At 37.4% G+C, this 18184-nt stretch overlaps 1 protein-coding gene across 9 annotated transcripts in view; it reads right to left on the minus strand.

Moving 5' to 3' along the window:
• The window catches only part of ASPH (aspartate beta-hydroxylase), a 227846-nt gene that overhangs the window by 182113 nt on the left and 27549 nt on the right, over window positions 1-18184 (minus strand). For 3 of the 9 annotated variants that reach the window (XM_010360353.2, XM_030937465.1, XM_030937467.1), the window contains exons 2-4: window positions 4205-4354; window positions 2611-2655; window positions 848-916 (exon numbers count right to left, since the gene is read on the minus strand). In XM_010360353.2, the coding sequence (XP_010358655.1) occupies window positions 848-916; window positions 2611-2655; window positions 4205-4354 (264 nt within the window). Of the gene's footprint in view, window positions 1-847; window positions 917-2610; window positions 2656-4204; window positions 4355-10184; window positions 10361-18184 lie in introns of those variants that run through there. The other 6 variants (XM_010360355.2, XM_010360361.2, XM_010360359.1 and 3 more) reach the window with 5 other exon arrangements.

The raw sequence follows: 18184 nt of genomic DNA on the forward strand, positions 1-18184 counted from the left end.
AAAAAATATACACAAAACAGTATAACTAAGAAGAATTTCTTTGGGTCATTATTTTATAAGCTTAGTGTATAATATAATGCCATATCCATTATTTTTCTAAAGACTCTAATATAAAAAGTTTTAACATATATTATGCTACATACAAAAGCAAAAGAAGTCTCAACAGGCCAGATTATACAAAATTTGCATGTTAAAATTAACACCATTCTTTCCAGCAAGACAGCACTTTAAAACAAATAAGGGAGCACCACATTGTTATTTATTACAAGAAACATCTCTGATAAAGACAGGTAATTCTGATAATGAAAGAGAAGGGTCCAAGACTTCCAAAATAAAGACACTGGGTCAAAAGACCAGGAGTTCATATTTTAGCACTACCGTTAAAATATGCATGGGACATTTTAAGATGTTTATTATCACTTTTATTTCAAAATTAATTTACGTAAGACTGTAGAAATTTACATTTTGAAATGGAAGTGAATGTCTAATGTTAATGAAGAATATCTATAATTACCATAATCTAAAAATAGACTAGGATATTAGCTATTCAAATTCTAAGTTCAGAATAAGAAGTACTTTAAATCTAAAAACACACATGAAATTATTATACTTATCAAAATATATATGTGTAAGAGATATACACTTATTCACTGATAAAAGTAAATTGAAATGAAAGAGTCTGCAGAAAAATAAGCCATTTAAACTTTTAACAGTAATGAAATATATGATTTAAGGGGGAAAAATCTTCTGTTAAGATATATACTATTGAGATAGGTATTATTAAAGCAAAAATATTTGTTCCCAGCATTTTATCACCATTAACAAAAAACATAAAATGTGTACTTGCCTAATAAAACTTTGGCATCATCCACATCAAAATCTCCATCACCATCAGCATCATAGATTCCTAGTTTTCCTACAACAGGGGATAAATGATGGATATGGAACAAAAAAGAAAAGAAATTTAATACGGTATTACAACTTAGTGAAGTCCTGCAACTCAGTCATAAATGTTACCAATTAATGCAATTCTTTGCTCTTTTAATCCTGCAAAGCAGTGTCAAATGAGTATCTTACCTAAAAATAGTGAGCAATTCAGTTAAGAGAGTCAGGAAATGTTCAGCTAGCAAATTCTATGAAATAAAACTGACATAGCATTTTCTTTAAAGACTGAACAGCATATTCTGATCTAATTACTCCAGTACTCCAGAATAATTTTTTTTTTTTTTTTTTTTTTTGAGATGGAGTCTCGCTCTGTTGCCCAGGCTAGAGTGTAGTGGCCGGATCGCAGCTCACTGCAAGCTCTGCCTCCCAGGTTCACGCCATTCTCCTGCCTCCGCCTCCCGAGTAGCTGGGACTACAGGCACCCGCCACCTCGCCCGGCTAGTTTTTTTGTATTTTTTAGTAGAGATGGGGTTCCAACGTGTTAGCCAGGATGGTCTCGACCTCCTGACCTCATGATCTGCCCGTCTCGGCCTCCCAAAGTGCTGGGATTACAGGCTTGAGCCACCGCGCCCGGCCCCCAGAATCATTTTTATTAAACTGCTAAAAATATTTTTGGTAAAGTTTTTAGCATATATGAAATAATACTGATGCATTCCTAACTTACTTGAAATTTAATGTTTCTAAAGCATGAAATTTCATCACACTATCAATATCTGAAGCAAAAGAAACAACCAGGCCTCAAATAAAGACTAAATGTAAATAGATTTACATAGCATCTAAGTACTAAAAATTTAAAAATCATTAATTTTATATTTTACAATCATGATTTATAATAGAAATATCATGAATTAACCTTTAAAAATAAAAGACCATTCTGGAAATAAAGTATATAAAACTGGAGGCTTCAGAAATTATAAAGGAAAATTTAGGATTATTCTACTTAATTAGAACAGGCCATTTATACTAAGAAAAAAAGGGCTTAAAACAGATATGCTGAGGAGACAATACTACCAAAACCTTTCCTCCTCAAGAATAGAAAATGTTTTTAGGCTTTAGTGATTTATCATAAGGAACACTGTTGTTTAGCATTTCAAAAAGTCAAATACATTCAACTCCCTAAAAAAGCATCCTAAAATCCACATGATTCTAATTCATTACTGGACAATGACTGTGGAGAAACATAATAATGTTAATGTACAGCAATTTTTTAAACAGCATTTTCAAATACAGCATTAGTACTAAAAAAAACAACAGTTGGCAGCATTGTTATCATTTCTTTAACACAAAGTACATTAAAAAATTACAGAAGAGCAGGCAGAAATTTTGGTTCAGAGTAGCTCTGATCAATCTTTATCTCCCCAGAGCCCTTGCTCTACTTAGCAAAATGGTTAACTTGCTATACAGAAGTCATGATAATGATGAAGGAAGAGATAAGGATGTTATTTCAACTGCTAAGAAAACAAAAAGTACTAATCAAGGCTATGCAGAGTACAGAACTCAAGAAACAGTAAAAGACAGAAAATACTATCCTTTCTGACAAACCCATAATGGGAAATTGGTGCTATCGCTTATATTCTGATATAGGTAATAACTAAATTAGTAGAAAAAGGATGAGCTGTTAGAGACTAACACACATAGACTTGAAATGCAACTCCAATAGCCTACCTTGAAGCACCTCTGATAAGTTATAACGGAAGTCCTTTGCTTTGGCTGCATGCATGTAAAAACATGAAAATTGTTATTTGTGCTTAAAAGTACAAATATTTAAAGTGTCCTCTTTTAAGATACATTCCCTAACAACATATCACTGTAAGTCAGTCAAAGCATAGATCTACTCAGAAATTTGTCTCCAAACTAAAATTCTCCCTCAGTTGGTCTGTCAATCTATCCAGAGACTCTTTCTTTAAAGTAATGAAAATGAAAAACTTCAATGAAAGACTACAGATAAGCGTATTTTGTTATTCCTACAGCCAAAAATTTGTTTGCTCTTTCTCCCCAAAAAGATATAATCTGACAAGTAAAGCAGAAGCACAGGAAGTCCAATGCAAGGGGAGATCACCCATGCAACATTGTATAGAGAGACAAGTGTGCATTTTTTCCAGCGACAGGTCCACATCTTTCACTGGATTACTAAAGAGGAGGGCCATTATTCACAATAGCCAAAGAGTGGAAACAACCCAAATGTCCATCACTGATAAACAGATAAGCAAAATGTGGTTTGTCCATATGATGGAATATTATGCAGCCATAAAATGAAGTCCTGAACCTTAAAAACATTATGCTAAGTGCAAAAAGGCAGATACAAAAGACCATATAATGTATGGTTCTATTATATGAAATGTCCAGAATAAACAAAACCACAGACACAGAAAGAAGATTAGTGTTTCCCAGGAGAGGGAAAGAGGAAGAGTTTGGGTATTTAGGGGAAGGAGGTAACAGAAATAATCTGGAATTAGATAATGCTAATGGGTATATAAAATGATGAATATAGTAAAAAAAAGAAAAAAAATGAATTGTACACATTCAAATATATATAATACTGAATTTTATTTCAGTTTAAAAAAAGACTTTTGGGGAAGATAAGGAGAATGTGACTCTCAATAGAATCATTAATGTAAAAACTTGTGAAAAACTGCAGTGATTACAGGAGAGAAAAGGAAAAAGGTGGAGAAAGGACACTATCAGAATGACCACAGCAACTTCCTCAGAACAGCACACAGATCACACCTACATGCACACAATCATATCAGAATATGCCTATCTCAGCACACCCATCCAGTACCTATATGTGTGCACACATACCCCATCCCAACAGAGACACAGAAGGACGTACTTCGAAAACCCTCTCTAAGGAAGGGTTTTGCATATTGTGTGGTTATGATCCATTAGCAAGTCCTTAAATAAATGTAGTGGCTCATGATCAAGTATTTTTAAAATTTATAATGTAACAAAATTGAATAGAAATCAAAAAGTACTGCAAATAGTGAGAATGAGTACTGTTTGATAAAACTTCTCCCTGTGTGACAGACATACAATATAAAGCCTTTTTTCAAAAACCTACAGGTCATGTTTAAAGAAGTTCAAAAGACAGTACTCCAAGGTAACCCTCTTCATATCCCCTTTCAGCTGCACTCTATTGAGAACCACTGAAAGGCTATAGAAATTACCAGTAACAAAAAGATGATAACAAATATTCAAGACTCCTAAGAGATGTCACTTACTCCCTTACAAATTCACATAAGGATATCAAAATTCTTACCTAGAACTTCCTCATAGTCAACAAGATCAAACCAAACGACAGCTACAGATGTCCAGACGCCCAGCAATGCAATCACCATAAACCACGTGAAGAATGAAGTTCCCGAGAGTCCTCCTTTCTTCCCATTCTTGTGTCCTCCGTGCTTTGTCTCTGTTTAGAAATAAATGTAAGATGTCATAAGAAAACACTTTACTGAACACCTCTTCTCACAATTATTTCTCCAATAATTTGGGATTATGCACAATGATAGACCATTTCAAAAATAGTTTTCAGTTAAATTCTCAAAACATGTCACATAAAATATTTTTGAAAACAGAAAAGATTGTTTAGATGCAACACTAACTTTGAAGTAGTGAAAGAAATAAACTCCTGAATGTTTTTAAAGATTTAGAATAACATGTATATTCCATCCAAGTTACTCATCAAAATGACCTGAAATTACCTCTTTCCAAAGGCAGAGCACATCAACAACTTAATGAAATCACACAGAAATGTAGCCAAATCCTTTTCTCTGTCCCATTTCATTTCTGCAGAATCTTAAAAACTCTGTTAACTACCACAGAAGAAAATATCTCTCCCTAAACCATTCCGTATTCTTAGCCAGAGAGAGAAGGACAGAAAAGTGAAGCAGTACAATCCATTCCTACTCCTTTACAAGATCTGTTGAGGCCCAAGGAAACAGGAAAAGGCTCATTCACAACTGATCTCACTGCAGGAAACAGTTTTGTAAACTGCTGTCCATCTAAAGTGTCATTTATCGCATTTGATATGCTTAATATACTTTACATTCTTTTGTAAATATTCTTCTCACAGCCAAAAATAAACAAAAATCATTTGATATTAACAGAAAATAGTCAACACTGTCCTTAAAAAGATAAGACAATATTCAAATCTCCCATAAAAAGGAGTACAATACATATTATATCAATATTAATAAAAGGATAAATAATATCTCAAAATGCCTTAAGAAGAGGAAAAGTTTATCAAACAGATGATGTAAGACCAGGGCGGTGTCTCCTATTTGTGCAGCAGGTGGAGTCGCTTTCATGTGCATTGCTGGTGGTGATCCTCACTGTGTCCTGCCACTATTTCTACAGAGGGCATTTCTGGATGTTTATGCAGGACAATGTTTCATCCTGTGCACCTGTTCCTCACATTGCAAGATTTCTGGCATCCTTGGTTTCCCCTGGACCCAAAGGCAAGGAGCTCCCAAGGCTTAGGACAAACAAAACACCCCCAGACATTTCCACATGTTCCCTTCAGGGGCAGTTCCTGGGTGAGAACCAACGGGGATACGGACAGGAATAATTATCTGTTTTATAAGTGAAACATGAAATGATTCTCCCAAAGTCACCAGTACAAGTTGGGTAGAACTAGGAACATATCTCTACAGCTCTGAGTTCCTTAATCTCTAATCAGTGGGCCAAATTACACGATTTCAAAAAACCCCACTAGCTCTAATCTAGAACTTGCTCTTCGACTTCTAAGTCCAGTTCTAATTACCGAATACTATTAGTAATTTCCAGTGGCTCAAGTCAAGAATATATTGCCAATATATTCTTCTGGTAGAAACAATGGAATTCTTCTTGTTAAAAGGATATACACATTTTTTAAAAATTCATCACTAGATCAGTTTTTCAAATGGGGCCATAAAAACTAAATCCATCTGAACATATATATGTACACTCAAACATATACATATATTTATCTACATGCCTGCATCAAAGTATATAGAGTTCTGATGACTAAATAAGACTAATTTTTTTTTTTAGACTTAGTCTCCCTCTGTCACCCAGGCTGAAGTGCACTAGCATGATCTCGGCTCACTGCAACCTCTGCCTCCCAGGTTCAAGGGATTCTCCTGCCTCAGCCTCCTGAGTAACTGGGATTACAGGCATCTGCCACCATGCTAATTTTTGTATTTTTAGTAGAGTCAGGGTTTTACCATATTGGCCAGGCTGGTCTTGAACTCCTGCCCTTAAGTGATCTGCCCACCTCGGCCTCTCAAAGTGCTGGGTCATTCTTAAAAAGTGAAGAATTTCCTTTATGTGACATTCTTTAAATATCAATGGATCCATCAGAACCAGAGTTGTAAATAATATGGTAAATGCATAAAAGTATGCTTACCAAATGACAAATGGCCATCAACTTTGTTTCTAACATGATCTATACGAAAGCTGGCTATATAAAAACATAATTTATTTATTAAATAAAAATACTTGCTGGGCATAGATCCTATTGTTGGAGATTAAATCAACCTCAAATAGGTATCATTACCTGAAACACAGGCATGGGAGGGGAAGATTGGGTGAAAATGTCTGCAATGTTGGTAGAGGGAAATGGTGATTTTCAAAATTTTTATGTGTTGTTAGCATATAAAAAAATACAAATTAAACCACTACTAAAATTTAAAGAAAAAAAAAGCTTTAGGAAAGTAAGCTTCTGTAAGGTCAGGAAGTGCCATAGATTCAGTAACAGTTTTGTATGTCTAATTCACTACATTTTTATAAACAGAAAGACTTATTTTCTAACACTGTATCCAAAAAAGAACCCTTATTTCTATATATACGGACATATGCATACAAACCCATTTGTGTACAACACTAAGTGTGACAAAAATACTAGCTTCCAAAATATCCACATACTCCAAATATGGAACTATAGTAGCTAATGACTAAGAATTTTCTGCCTTTGCTACTTATTGCCTCTAATAATTAAATCTAATTTTTTTTTGTAAAAGGAATGCTAAATCTTCAGTAAAACTGGGTTCTTGTCTTATGTCCTCTTGAACTTTCTGTAGCTGATACCAGTCTCTTGTATTTTTCCTCATTAACTGGAAAACAGCAAGGCTAAACAAATATAATTCAACTTTTCATTCATCCAACATTTTTATTCAGTAGATGTATACCAGATAATTTTACCCAATAATTAAGTTTTTAAAATGAGTATGTAGTCAAACGGTTACCCAAGATGATACTATTTAAAATAAGCCTATACTGCAGTGAGCTATGATTGCGCCACTATATTTCAGCCTGGGCAACAAAGCAAGATCCTTTCTTTTTTTTTGAGACGGAGTCTCGCTCTGTCGCCCAGGCTGGAGCGCAGTGGCCGGATCTCAGCTCACTGCAAGCTCCGCCTCCCGGGTTCACGCCATTCTCCTGCCTCAGCCTCCCAAGTAGCTGGGACTACAAGCGCCCGCCACCTCGCCCGGCTAGTTTTGTTGTATTTTTTAGTAGAGACGGGGTTTCACCGGGTGAGCCAGGATGGTCTCGATCTCCTGACCTCGGGATCCGCCCGTCTCGGCCTCCCAAAGTGCTGGGATTACAGGCTTGAGCCACCGCGCCTGGCCGCAAGATCTTTTCTTAAAAAAAATTAAAAAGTCTATAATGAAATAGCTAATAAAACAAAGTAATAGTTGGAACTCAAAGTTTAATTGTTTCTCCATTTCTCTCTCTCTTAAAGGGAAATGGAGGAGGAAAATTTCTGAGATTCTGAAAAGGAAATTATCATTTATCCAAGTTAACTCAGTGATACTCATTTAAGTTACTGACTGCAACACCAAATACAAAAGAAAAAGTAGACAAAATATTTTTTCTAAAAAAGGAAATGAATGCATGCACCAAAACAGCTTTAATATCAAACAAATGAGTTGTTACTCTAGTATTATTAACAGCAAGGGGTTGAGATGAGAAGGAGACAGTCAAACACAGTAAAAAAAAAAAATACACCTTTACCTAGAATTTGCTTAATTTTTATTTTAGATGTGATTCTAACAACTTTTCTAGCTCAATGCACAAAATTCTAGAATAGATTTCAGACACAATCTAACGCAAATGAGTCAAAGCAACAGAGTGTTGACAGAGGAAAAGCCTATAGACTGCACAGGTCTCTCAGCAAGAGCAGACCCAGGAACTCAGAAAAGCTGAGTGGTCCTTTACGATTGAAACTTTCAGGCAGAATCCCTGACAGTTCTTCAAATAATCTTCAGTACAAGACAGTAACTGGTTTCACATTGATTCTGCCATTAAAACATAGAAGAAATGTATAATAAATCTTAGGAAAATTTTCACTCAAAATAGTTTTTAGTATAGAGATTTATCACTTTAAAAGCTAAATGTTTCTTAAATAGAATGTATTATCAGCAATATTTTATATATCCCTTTTTAATATCAAACAAATGAGTTGTTACTCTAGTATTATTAACCTTATTACTGTTGATATTTACTTGTTCCATAAAGGAACAAAATACTAAATTATGGAAGGGATTATTTTCTAAGACACCTTTTTTAGGGGCAGTTTTTATCAACAGCAAACAATATACTCTTGATATGTCATTTGGTAAATATGCTGTGCCCAGTCCCAAAGGGCAGATCAGTTTCTGTCCAATGAAACTGATGAACGCATGGTAAGACAAACCCTTGAGAGGGTTTACAACTCCCTAAGCAAATCTGAAACCAGTACCTTGTTCCAAAAGTATTTGGGAAGAACATCTAGTAGATGTCCCTATTTTCTAAGATCAGAATAAATCTAAGTCTTCATTTCATTTTCTGGCTTCACGTTCAACCTGTAGTTCTGGGATCAGTCAAAAAGGATTTTTACTGGGGTTTAAGAATACCGCAAAAACTATGTGAATCATTTTTTCACGTTATTCCATCAAAAGTACATGACCTCCAAATCAGAAAATGTTCCTACATACCACCAAACACGGAAATTACTATGGCAAGCAATAGTCGAAAATGAAGACTGTCCAAAACAAAAGCCAAGGGAAGGGTAATGTGTAATTTTATTTATTTGGTCAAGGGAAGGGAGACAAGAAGACGAACCCCAGCACTTGAACGGTCATTAGCTACTTCACTGGCCTACTACTAACTGAATTAGAAATCATTTGTAAGTTTTAGCTGGCATTATGTTGGGAATTTCATATTTACACATAAACTCTATACATTTAAAGTTTTTTGAAAAACACAAAAACTGTCAAGCAACTCATCAAACTGATTATTTTTCCATGCTATAAAATGTCGCCCTTTGGGAATCGAAAATTGTTAAAAGTGGGTCAGATGTAACAGCTGATTTTTCCTAACTACATAGATTACCTAATCCACAAGAGGGGAGAAATGTCTTCCAAAAGAACTAAAAGGCAGATACATATCTCATATTCTTCACAGCTACATGAAGCATTTTATCAGACGAGTCAAGTGACCCATTCTAACCAATTATTCAAACAGTATTCACATAGGACATGCTCTTGTTCTCTATCCTAATGGAAGAATCCTTTCAGTTGCTGATTAGACAGCTGAGAGTTAGAAGCAGTTTTCACACACATATTTTTTTCTTTTATAAATCTTCAACATGAGTGCATTCAGTCTTTCAATTAATGGAAAGACTATCTTAATTTACAAAGTAAAGCAAAAGCAAATATACACAAAACATTAAATTCAATATATCATTAAAGAATACTTCAAAGTTAGAGTCAATTTAAAAACAAAACAAAACCCTTGTGTTTTGTCTTTGCATTTATTGTCTGCTTCACATAGAAGTAGGTCACTTTCCATAAATGGTAAGTCCTTGCTTGAACCAGGTAAGTCTGTTCATTAGTATGAGAATGAATTTATATCTCCTATAATTTTATATAAAATCTAAATATACACAATTCTTTAAATTCATTGTAATTAACTTATAAGACTAAAGAAGAGAGCTTGTGCATTTTTTGAGGTTTGTAAAATGCAGCCTCCAGTAGTACAACATACTAAAGATCATCTAAATTAAGACACCAAAACATACTCTGATTAAAGACAGATTATTCCATGAAATATTCAGCTACTATGAAAAGTCAGTATCTCCGGTAGTTCAAAATAGAAAACGTAGACAGTGCAGTCAAAGCACTTAGCCAAAAATATTTTAACACAGCACCACTGAAAATAAAGTGAAAAGTTGTCAGTTAGATCTAAAGCCACTTTAAGCCTAAATAACAAAAATATACCTTTATCTTCAGTCATTTTGACTTCTTCAATCCATGAATAATAAATGCTAAAGTAAAACAAAAAACAAAAAAATCTCAAAAGTACTACTAGCAGCTTTTAGGCACACTGCATGCACTTGCCTACCAGAGCTTGAGACTGGCCAACCCCTGCACTGTAAGGGCCTCTAGAAGTGAAATTGGACCTGACTACAAACTCTGCTCATCAGTTATTTTTAGAGGCTAAATGCTGCTAATCACCACTTAGGCTGAAGTGCACTCCCTAACAACACGACAGCCTTTCTCCCACTTACAGGATTCCTTTCCCAGTTGGTCCTAGCTAACTCCAACCCCTAAAAAATCAAGCATGCTGAAAAAAAAATTAAATGGAACAAACTGTGCTGCCAGTTTTGTTTTCTTGGAAGCAGGCTTTAATGGCTTTAGCTTAAGCACCAATTCATTGAAAACTCAAACAAGTCTTGCTATAAAATATGGCCCCAAGCCCAGAAACAGCTTGATTTGGCCCTTCAGAATCTAATAAAATGGCTACAAGGAAGGACCATAAGATTGTTTGAATGAAACAAAACCATAGATAGTAAGAAATTAATTAATGCTCTAGAATTCTTATTTATAGACACTATCCCAGGAGTAATTCCTCCAACAGCAAAAATAAACCACCAACACAAAATGTTTCACTAGAAAAGGAGGGAGAGAGGACTGGTGGAGAGGAAAGAAACAGAAGGAAGGCTGGGAGGTGAAGAGAGGGAAAGAAAGAAATCTTCATGAGTAAGAGTAATGACCAGGGAAAGATCATCTTGAAAGGGAACTAGGAAAAGATTACACAACCACATCCTGATTTTTTTCAACTTCTTCCCAACCTCATCTCTAAATATTCTCTTCTGGGAAATAAAATCAGCCATTTATTCGCTGATCTAACATTAGCAGTTCACAGACTTCATTAGAGTTCTGATTAGTATACTAAATTAATTTAGCACAAATAGTATCTAGAGCAGGCAGCAACTTTTCTAAGTTGTTTATAAGACCAATTTTTTCACTCAAATTTAAAGCTTCACAAGCAAATTAAACATTTGAACGCTTTGAATACTACCAGTAATTTCCAGTAGCTCAAGGCAAGAATATATTGCCAATATATTCTTCTGGAAAAAAAATGAAATTCTTGCTAAAAGGATATGCACATTTTTAAAAAAATACACCACTAGATCAATTTTTCAAAAGGGGCCATAAAAACCAAATCCATCTGAGTGTGTGTATGTATACACTCAAACATATATATTCAAAGCTAAATGTTACTTAACTAGAATATTAAATTATTAGCAATATTTTATCTATCCTTTTATAATATCAAATAAATTAGGTGTTACTCTAGTATTATTAACCTTATTACTATTGATATTTACTAGTTCCAAAAAGGAACAAAACACTAAATTATAGAAGGGATTATTTCCTAAGATGCCTTTTTTAGGGGCAGTTTTCATCAAAAGCAAACAATATACTCTTGATATGTCACTTTATAAATATGGTGTGCCTAGTCCCAAGGGGAAGATCAGTCTCTGTCCAACGAGACTATTGAATGCATGGTAAGATAAACCCTTAAGAGGCTGGTACCATAGTCTGCAACCTACGGTACCAACATTTGATGGCCCAGGTTTAGGACAGAGTGAAGTAGGTAGGCATCATGGCCAACTAAACAAAATGGTCTCAAGTGCCCTCTGGCCAAGTGTCATTTCCCCCATCATTTTCTTCAAAGATCTGTCCCACTAAACTGAGTGCTTGCTAAATTGTTAAATGATAATGAATCACTTGATGACAGGGGTTAAGGTGACCCACGATTTCATCACCATACAAATTTATTAAGACAAATATTCTGGAAACTCTCTTTCATTATGTTGTTTTGGAGAGAGAATGACAGCAACACAATACCCTCATGGGTGAGACCACTAGAAACCAAACCCCTACACTGATACAGCAGGCAGCTTGGTATGCTTTCGCACTTAGACACCTGGATTTGCTTCAAGGCTTTTCCAGTAAATTTGATTTGGGGGAAGTCATCAAACTTCTAGGCCTGAATTTCCTTGCTTATAAAATAGGTCTTCGCACAAACTAGGCGTGCAAATATTTGTTGGAGTCATCAGTGAAACAATTTTTTATCGATTCAACCATGACTAGTGCACAAATAACCTTACCCCCAATTTAGAGCTCTTTTCATAATCCCATCTGCCCCTTCAACTGCCGGAGCTGCTAGGGTTTCTTCTCCTCTCTTTACTGGCCTGTGCAAGGTCAGCTCCACTCCAAATTACAGAATGTCTATGGCTAAATGTCAAACTGTAGGAATCACAGCTATTAAAATGTGGTTATACCTTCTTCAACACAGCTCCCATTATTCCTCCTTGACAAATCTTTATCAAGCACTTTCACAAGTCCTCTAGTTAATCTTCTTTTGTCTTTTGTAATAATTGAATAGTTATTTTGATAAAAATGTCTTTCCTCCTCAGTTCACAATGACAATGACATACCTGATATTTTAGATACGGAGATCAGGAGAAAACCCTCTGAAATATCATTTAATCTATACAACACTTTTTAAAGAACAATAAATTCTGAATTCTGAACAACTACCTCTTAAAATGACAATTCATTTTTATGATGGAGAATGTTTACGAAAAGTTTAAAAATAAACTTAATTTGCATATAGTAAATCATGTTTTTAAAACTTTAGCAAACACAACTAAAATGACACTAAGTTAACTATTCCTTGTAACAGCTACTGGTACTAACAGCAACTCCAAGTCTAAGCAAAGACCAAACTTCCAACATGTGTTCTGAGACCATTAGTATCAGCCTAATGCCACTCGGAACCAGGGGAGCCAGGACCTATGTCCACTGAATTGAGGGTTCTACCTCCTTCCAAAATCCTTCCAGGTGAAAATCCATCCACGTTCTCCTGAGTCAGCACTGAGTAATTCCTTCCCCTCACCCCGGATCAGCTATCATTACAGCAATGGTTCTCAAACTCTGAGCACATCAGGGTCAAGCAGGGCTTGTTAAGACATGACGCCAACCTCACCCCCAGAGTTTCTGATTCTGTAGGTCTGCAGTGGGACCCTGGAATTGACATTTCTAAGTCCCAGGTGATCTGATGCTGCTGGTCTAGGGACCACACACAAAGAATACTATACTAGTGGTCCCTAATTCTCAGGGTCTCAAGGAAGGGAAGTAGTTCTTGCTTTTATCAATTTCCAGATCATCATTTCCTTACCCACTAGAAGGAAAAAAAAAAAAAAGAAAAAAAGAAAGTGATGACATCAACAACAAAATCCTGCTCCCTGCCCTCAATGGTCCATGACATCCAATTATCTGACCCTCCACTGTGCCCCATCGCTGTCATCCACCACCTCCAGTGACTTCCCCACTCCTACCCCATGCTCAGGGAAGTCTTCTACACCTCGAGTCTAGCCATAACCATGTGATTTCAATGTTTATCCCTGTGGCCAGCTAGACAGGTTCTTTTTTTTTCATTTCTTCATCCCCAGAGACCTTGTTCCCCTCCATTTTACATCCAACACTCATTCTTCCATTCTTACCACAGACCTCATCATAAATGCAACCTAATTCACATTCCTCTTCACATCCTGTTTCTTGTTGGATGGCACAACCATCCATCCTAACAGATTCTGCAACCCTGCTGAGAAGGCTCTGCTTTTTTGGCTCCATCATAATGATGATATGGTGTCATGAGATCGTGAAAATACGGTTCTTTAAAACAAAAGCAATTTTTTTTCATCTACACATAGTACCCAAAGTTAACAGGAGAGAATTAACATTTTTGACCTAACACTAAACAACCAGTATTACCAAATAACAAAATGCAACTCTGCAGAGAAAAGTCAAACTTGCTTAGACAGACCCCCATGGCCGTCACCACCAGGGAAGGCCATCTCCACATGCAAGGGTTTAGGTTCTTTCACGACACGATGCACAGAATGGGAGCATTCACTCTTTGATCACAACTTCCTATATCTCCACTCTGTTTCCTCAGCATTTTCTTCTTGGATCCTGTAGTTCTCTTATTTCTGCTTCCTGCGTATCCCCTCTTCACCTCCTGCCTTCACATCCATCCGTGGCCATCTTAGACTCCACAGTTGACCATTTATTTACATCACTCCCGTGACTCAGGAGCCTTTCTCGCTCCTCTATCAGTTCACTGAGTGGACTGCCATGACTGCCTCCCTGGGTGAACACAAGTATCCCCCAACACGGAGGCAAGGGCAGCTGGGCTCACGGAATCAAGATCAGGAACTGAACACAGCAGAGCCAGCCTCAGGTGGGCCTCAGTGCTGCCTGCTACCCTCCCACATTCTCTACAAACTCACCTCGCCATTCTTTATGATGACTATGTCAAACTTCTCTGCCTCCAAAGTATCCTACCTCCTCATACTCAAACTGCCATAGCCTCATACTTCACAGAGAAAACAGAACCTTCAGCAGGAAGCTATCCTGAGTGCCCACTGCCCAGCACACAAACCTGCCCTCACCTGCATCCATTCCGAGTTTCTCCTCAGCTACCTTGCACTCTGCACTGTCTCTTCACGCCCCTCCTCCCCTAGCCTTACTGCCTTTGCCAGGTCTCCCTCCACTCCGCAGCTAGCCCCCACGTCATCTTGCTCTTCCTATCACAGATGAAATTCTCGACAGAGCCGTTGTTTCTCTGTTTTCATTTTCTAACCTCCCACTCGCTCCTTACAACCTGTAGGCTTCCATCTGGCTTCTGCACACGGTTCCAGCATAGTGACTCTAATGTCACATCAACGATTTCCATGTCATTAAACTCAACGGAAAACTTTCAGTCCTCATCTGACTTGACCCTCTCAGCAGAACTCTCCCTCCTTCTTCCACACTCTCTTCTCTTGACTCTCATGATTCCAGAATCTTGTGGCACTCCTAACACCTCTTTAAACTTCCTAGTTTTCATCTCCTTTGCTAGCTCACTCTGATCTAATTGACTTTTAAGTGTGAAAATTCTGTAATACTTGTTCCTATGCCACCTCTCTAGTTCACTTCAGCTATCACCTACATGACTTACCTTTTTCTCTCATTTGAGCTCCACAACCATGGGTCTACTCAATATCCCATTTGAATGACTTACAAACCCCTCAAATTCAGCATATACGCAAGAAACCATGGTCCTTCCCCTCTTCTGTTCAGTGTCCTAAATCTCAGAAGCACTTCTGTGAAGCCAGTTGCTTAGACAAAAACCCCAGGATTCATCCTTGACTCTTGTCCCAAACACTCAGCTTGCAAAAATAAGAGTGTATCATCTGGCCGTTGCAAATGGGTTACAATGAGGCCAAGGTATGGATTCTCCTCAGCACCTGGGTCACCCTTGTCCATTTTCCACAGCATAGTTCTTAAAAGCATTTGCGTCTGCCATGACATTAAAAAGGGAGAAACTCTGTCTTAAGTCCCAACATTCTTTCAACTGTGATCATCAAAATTAAGTTATCATCATCTCCTAGGTGACTTCAATAACTTAGCATACACTTTTCTACTCCATACAGCAGCCAAAATATTTTTAAAATATGATTATAACACTAACTGGTTAAAAATCCCTTACTGTCTTAATACTGCTTTCGAAATAAAATACAACATCTTCTATGTGGCCTACAAGGCTCCATGTGATGGGGCCCCAGACCGTGGCTCCAGCGTTAGTGTTGTGTCACCCCCCTAGCTGCCTAGACTCCTGCCCAAAACACCTGACCATGGTCTTTCCTGTCTCGGGCTCTCAGCCCAGACTTTTCCCTCTTCCCACAATTATGTCAAAGCTGCACCAACACATACAACCTCCAAACTCCAGCTATTGCCAGCTCACTCTGCTTACAAACCACCTCCTCAAGGAAGCCTTCCTCACTTCACTCACTCTCACAGCAGTGTGCACTTCTTTACTGTGTTATTACACAGCTAATTAGACGATTATACAGCAATTGATTTCTTAATCTCTTTCCACCTCTAGAATGTAAGTTTCATGCAACAAGGAACTAAATCTGCCACTTTCATTACTGTATACTTCCCTTGAACCTATCTAGTAGGAACTCAATAAAATTACCACTTGTGAAATAAGTGGATACATTCCTTCCCAAATCCTTGATATGATACGAGTAATCAAACTTCTGCTAACACTTTAGAAATAAGGGAGCAACTTATTGCTTAGTTGTTTGGGCTGTCAAGTCACTTCAGGTTTCCCCACCTCCATGAATTTAATGATCCTAAAATTAATTCACCAGAGGAAAAAACCTACAAATAGCTAAGAGAGAGAAATTCAGAAAGTAGCCCAGTGGTTTCTAGACTCTGATTTCAGACTCAAATTGGTCCCTTCACCAAGTTTTCACAGTTCTGTCTCAGGTGAATTCCTCCCTATTGATCTTGGATGACTGCCACATGGGCTGTACATGAGTGGGACCAGGTAGGACAGGCTCTGTAGCCTCCTCCACCTGTCCTGGCAAACCCCAGATGCTACTCTCTTGACTGCCCCTATGTAGAAAGGCACCATGGCTGGAAGATGACAAGGGGCACATGAGTTTTAGAACTTAGGAAAACAAAATTGAGAAAACTGCTTGCATTTTCACCAGTATTAGTAAACAAAAGTGAAATATCAGCAATATCCATTTATACCAGCCTCCAGGTATTTCTGGAACCTTTACTATCCTTTAGAATACCCAGCTGAGGAGCTACTGCTCTAGTCCACACCTCTGTGCTAATACCGATTTACTACAGCGAGAATGTGAATCAAAATGTGGGTCCGCCCGAGCCTGTCACACCAATTTGTGATGGACCCAAACACTATTGATATGAAGATAAAAACACAATATAAATAGTAGCTAACCTCACAGGCTAGTTCCTCAAGCCAGGCCTAATGAGTCGGTTCTGTAATTTCTCCCTACAGAGCACTCAATAGAGAAGATGGTCTTAGAGAAAAAAAAAACCAAACACTCCCCTGGGCTAGTCAATTGTCCATATGGGTGGGTGATAATTATTAGCATGGTGTTCAAAATGAGACAGTCTCTCACTGGCCTGAGAGAAGCAAAAGGTGTAAAGGAAGATGAACTATGTCCACTGAGAAACTGAGGTGGTGAAAGAAAAGTTATTACAATGAACAAAAAAGGTTATTTTTTCAAAACTGAGTAACAAAAAAGCTTAGTCCTGCTTTAACTCTTAATTTCAAGGCAATGAGACAAGGACACACTACCAATATGGACAACTACCACTGGTTTACAGCTGTGCCCATGAAGACTCTTTGACTTTAACCTATTTTGACAGCAAAAGATCCATAGCCCTCCTCCCCACCAGTTCCCACTTTCTAGAGCAAAGAATCCAGCATTTAAAATAAAGTGCCCTACAGACACAAATGGGGAGGGAAGAAAGGGATTACAAAAATTCATTAGCACAGCATACACAGAAGAATCCTGTAAATTATAAAACACGTCTTACAGTTGAGTTAGTAGAAAATCATAGGTCAAAAAAATAGTTGATACAATTATGAATTATAATACATCTTGGGGATAGTATAAGGATACTGAAAAAACTCTCTATTTTCTCCTTCTGTACTCTCACCCAACAATCAACACAGAATATTCCTGCAGTCCCTGGTCACTGAAACGTGGGGATTTCTCCTCACCAGCAAGTAAGCAATCAATTCTGCAGCAGATCAATTCTGCAGTAGACACCGGCTGGCTGTCCTCTAATTCAGTTCAATTCTGACACTATCTACTTGGAGATAGTGTCAGATCCCACAGGTTGAGGGCTCAGCCTCACAAGACTGCCTCTACTTCTGAGGCCAGTCACACGTAGTAGGTTGCCACCTATACTTCAGACGAACTGGCTATAAATCGGGGTTCCCACCACCTGCTCCTCCAATTTGATTAATGTGTTAAAGGGGTTCACAGAACTCACAGAAACACATTTACCAGTTGATTATAAAGGATATTACAAAGGATGCAGATGAACAGCCA

Source organism: Rhinopithecus roxellana, chromosome 9 (genome assembly GCF_007565055.1).
Source record: "Rhinopithecus roxellana isolate Shanxi Qingling chromosome 9, ASM756505v1, whole genome shotgun sequence".
NCBI lineage: Eukaryota > Metazoa > Chordata > Mammalia > Primates > Cercopithecidae > Rhinopithecus > Rhinopithecus roxellana.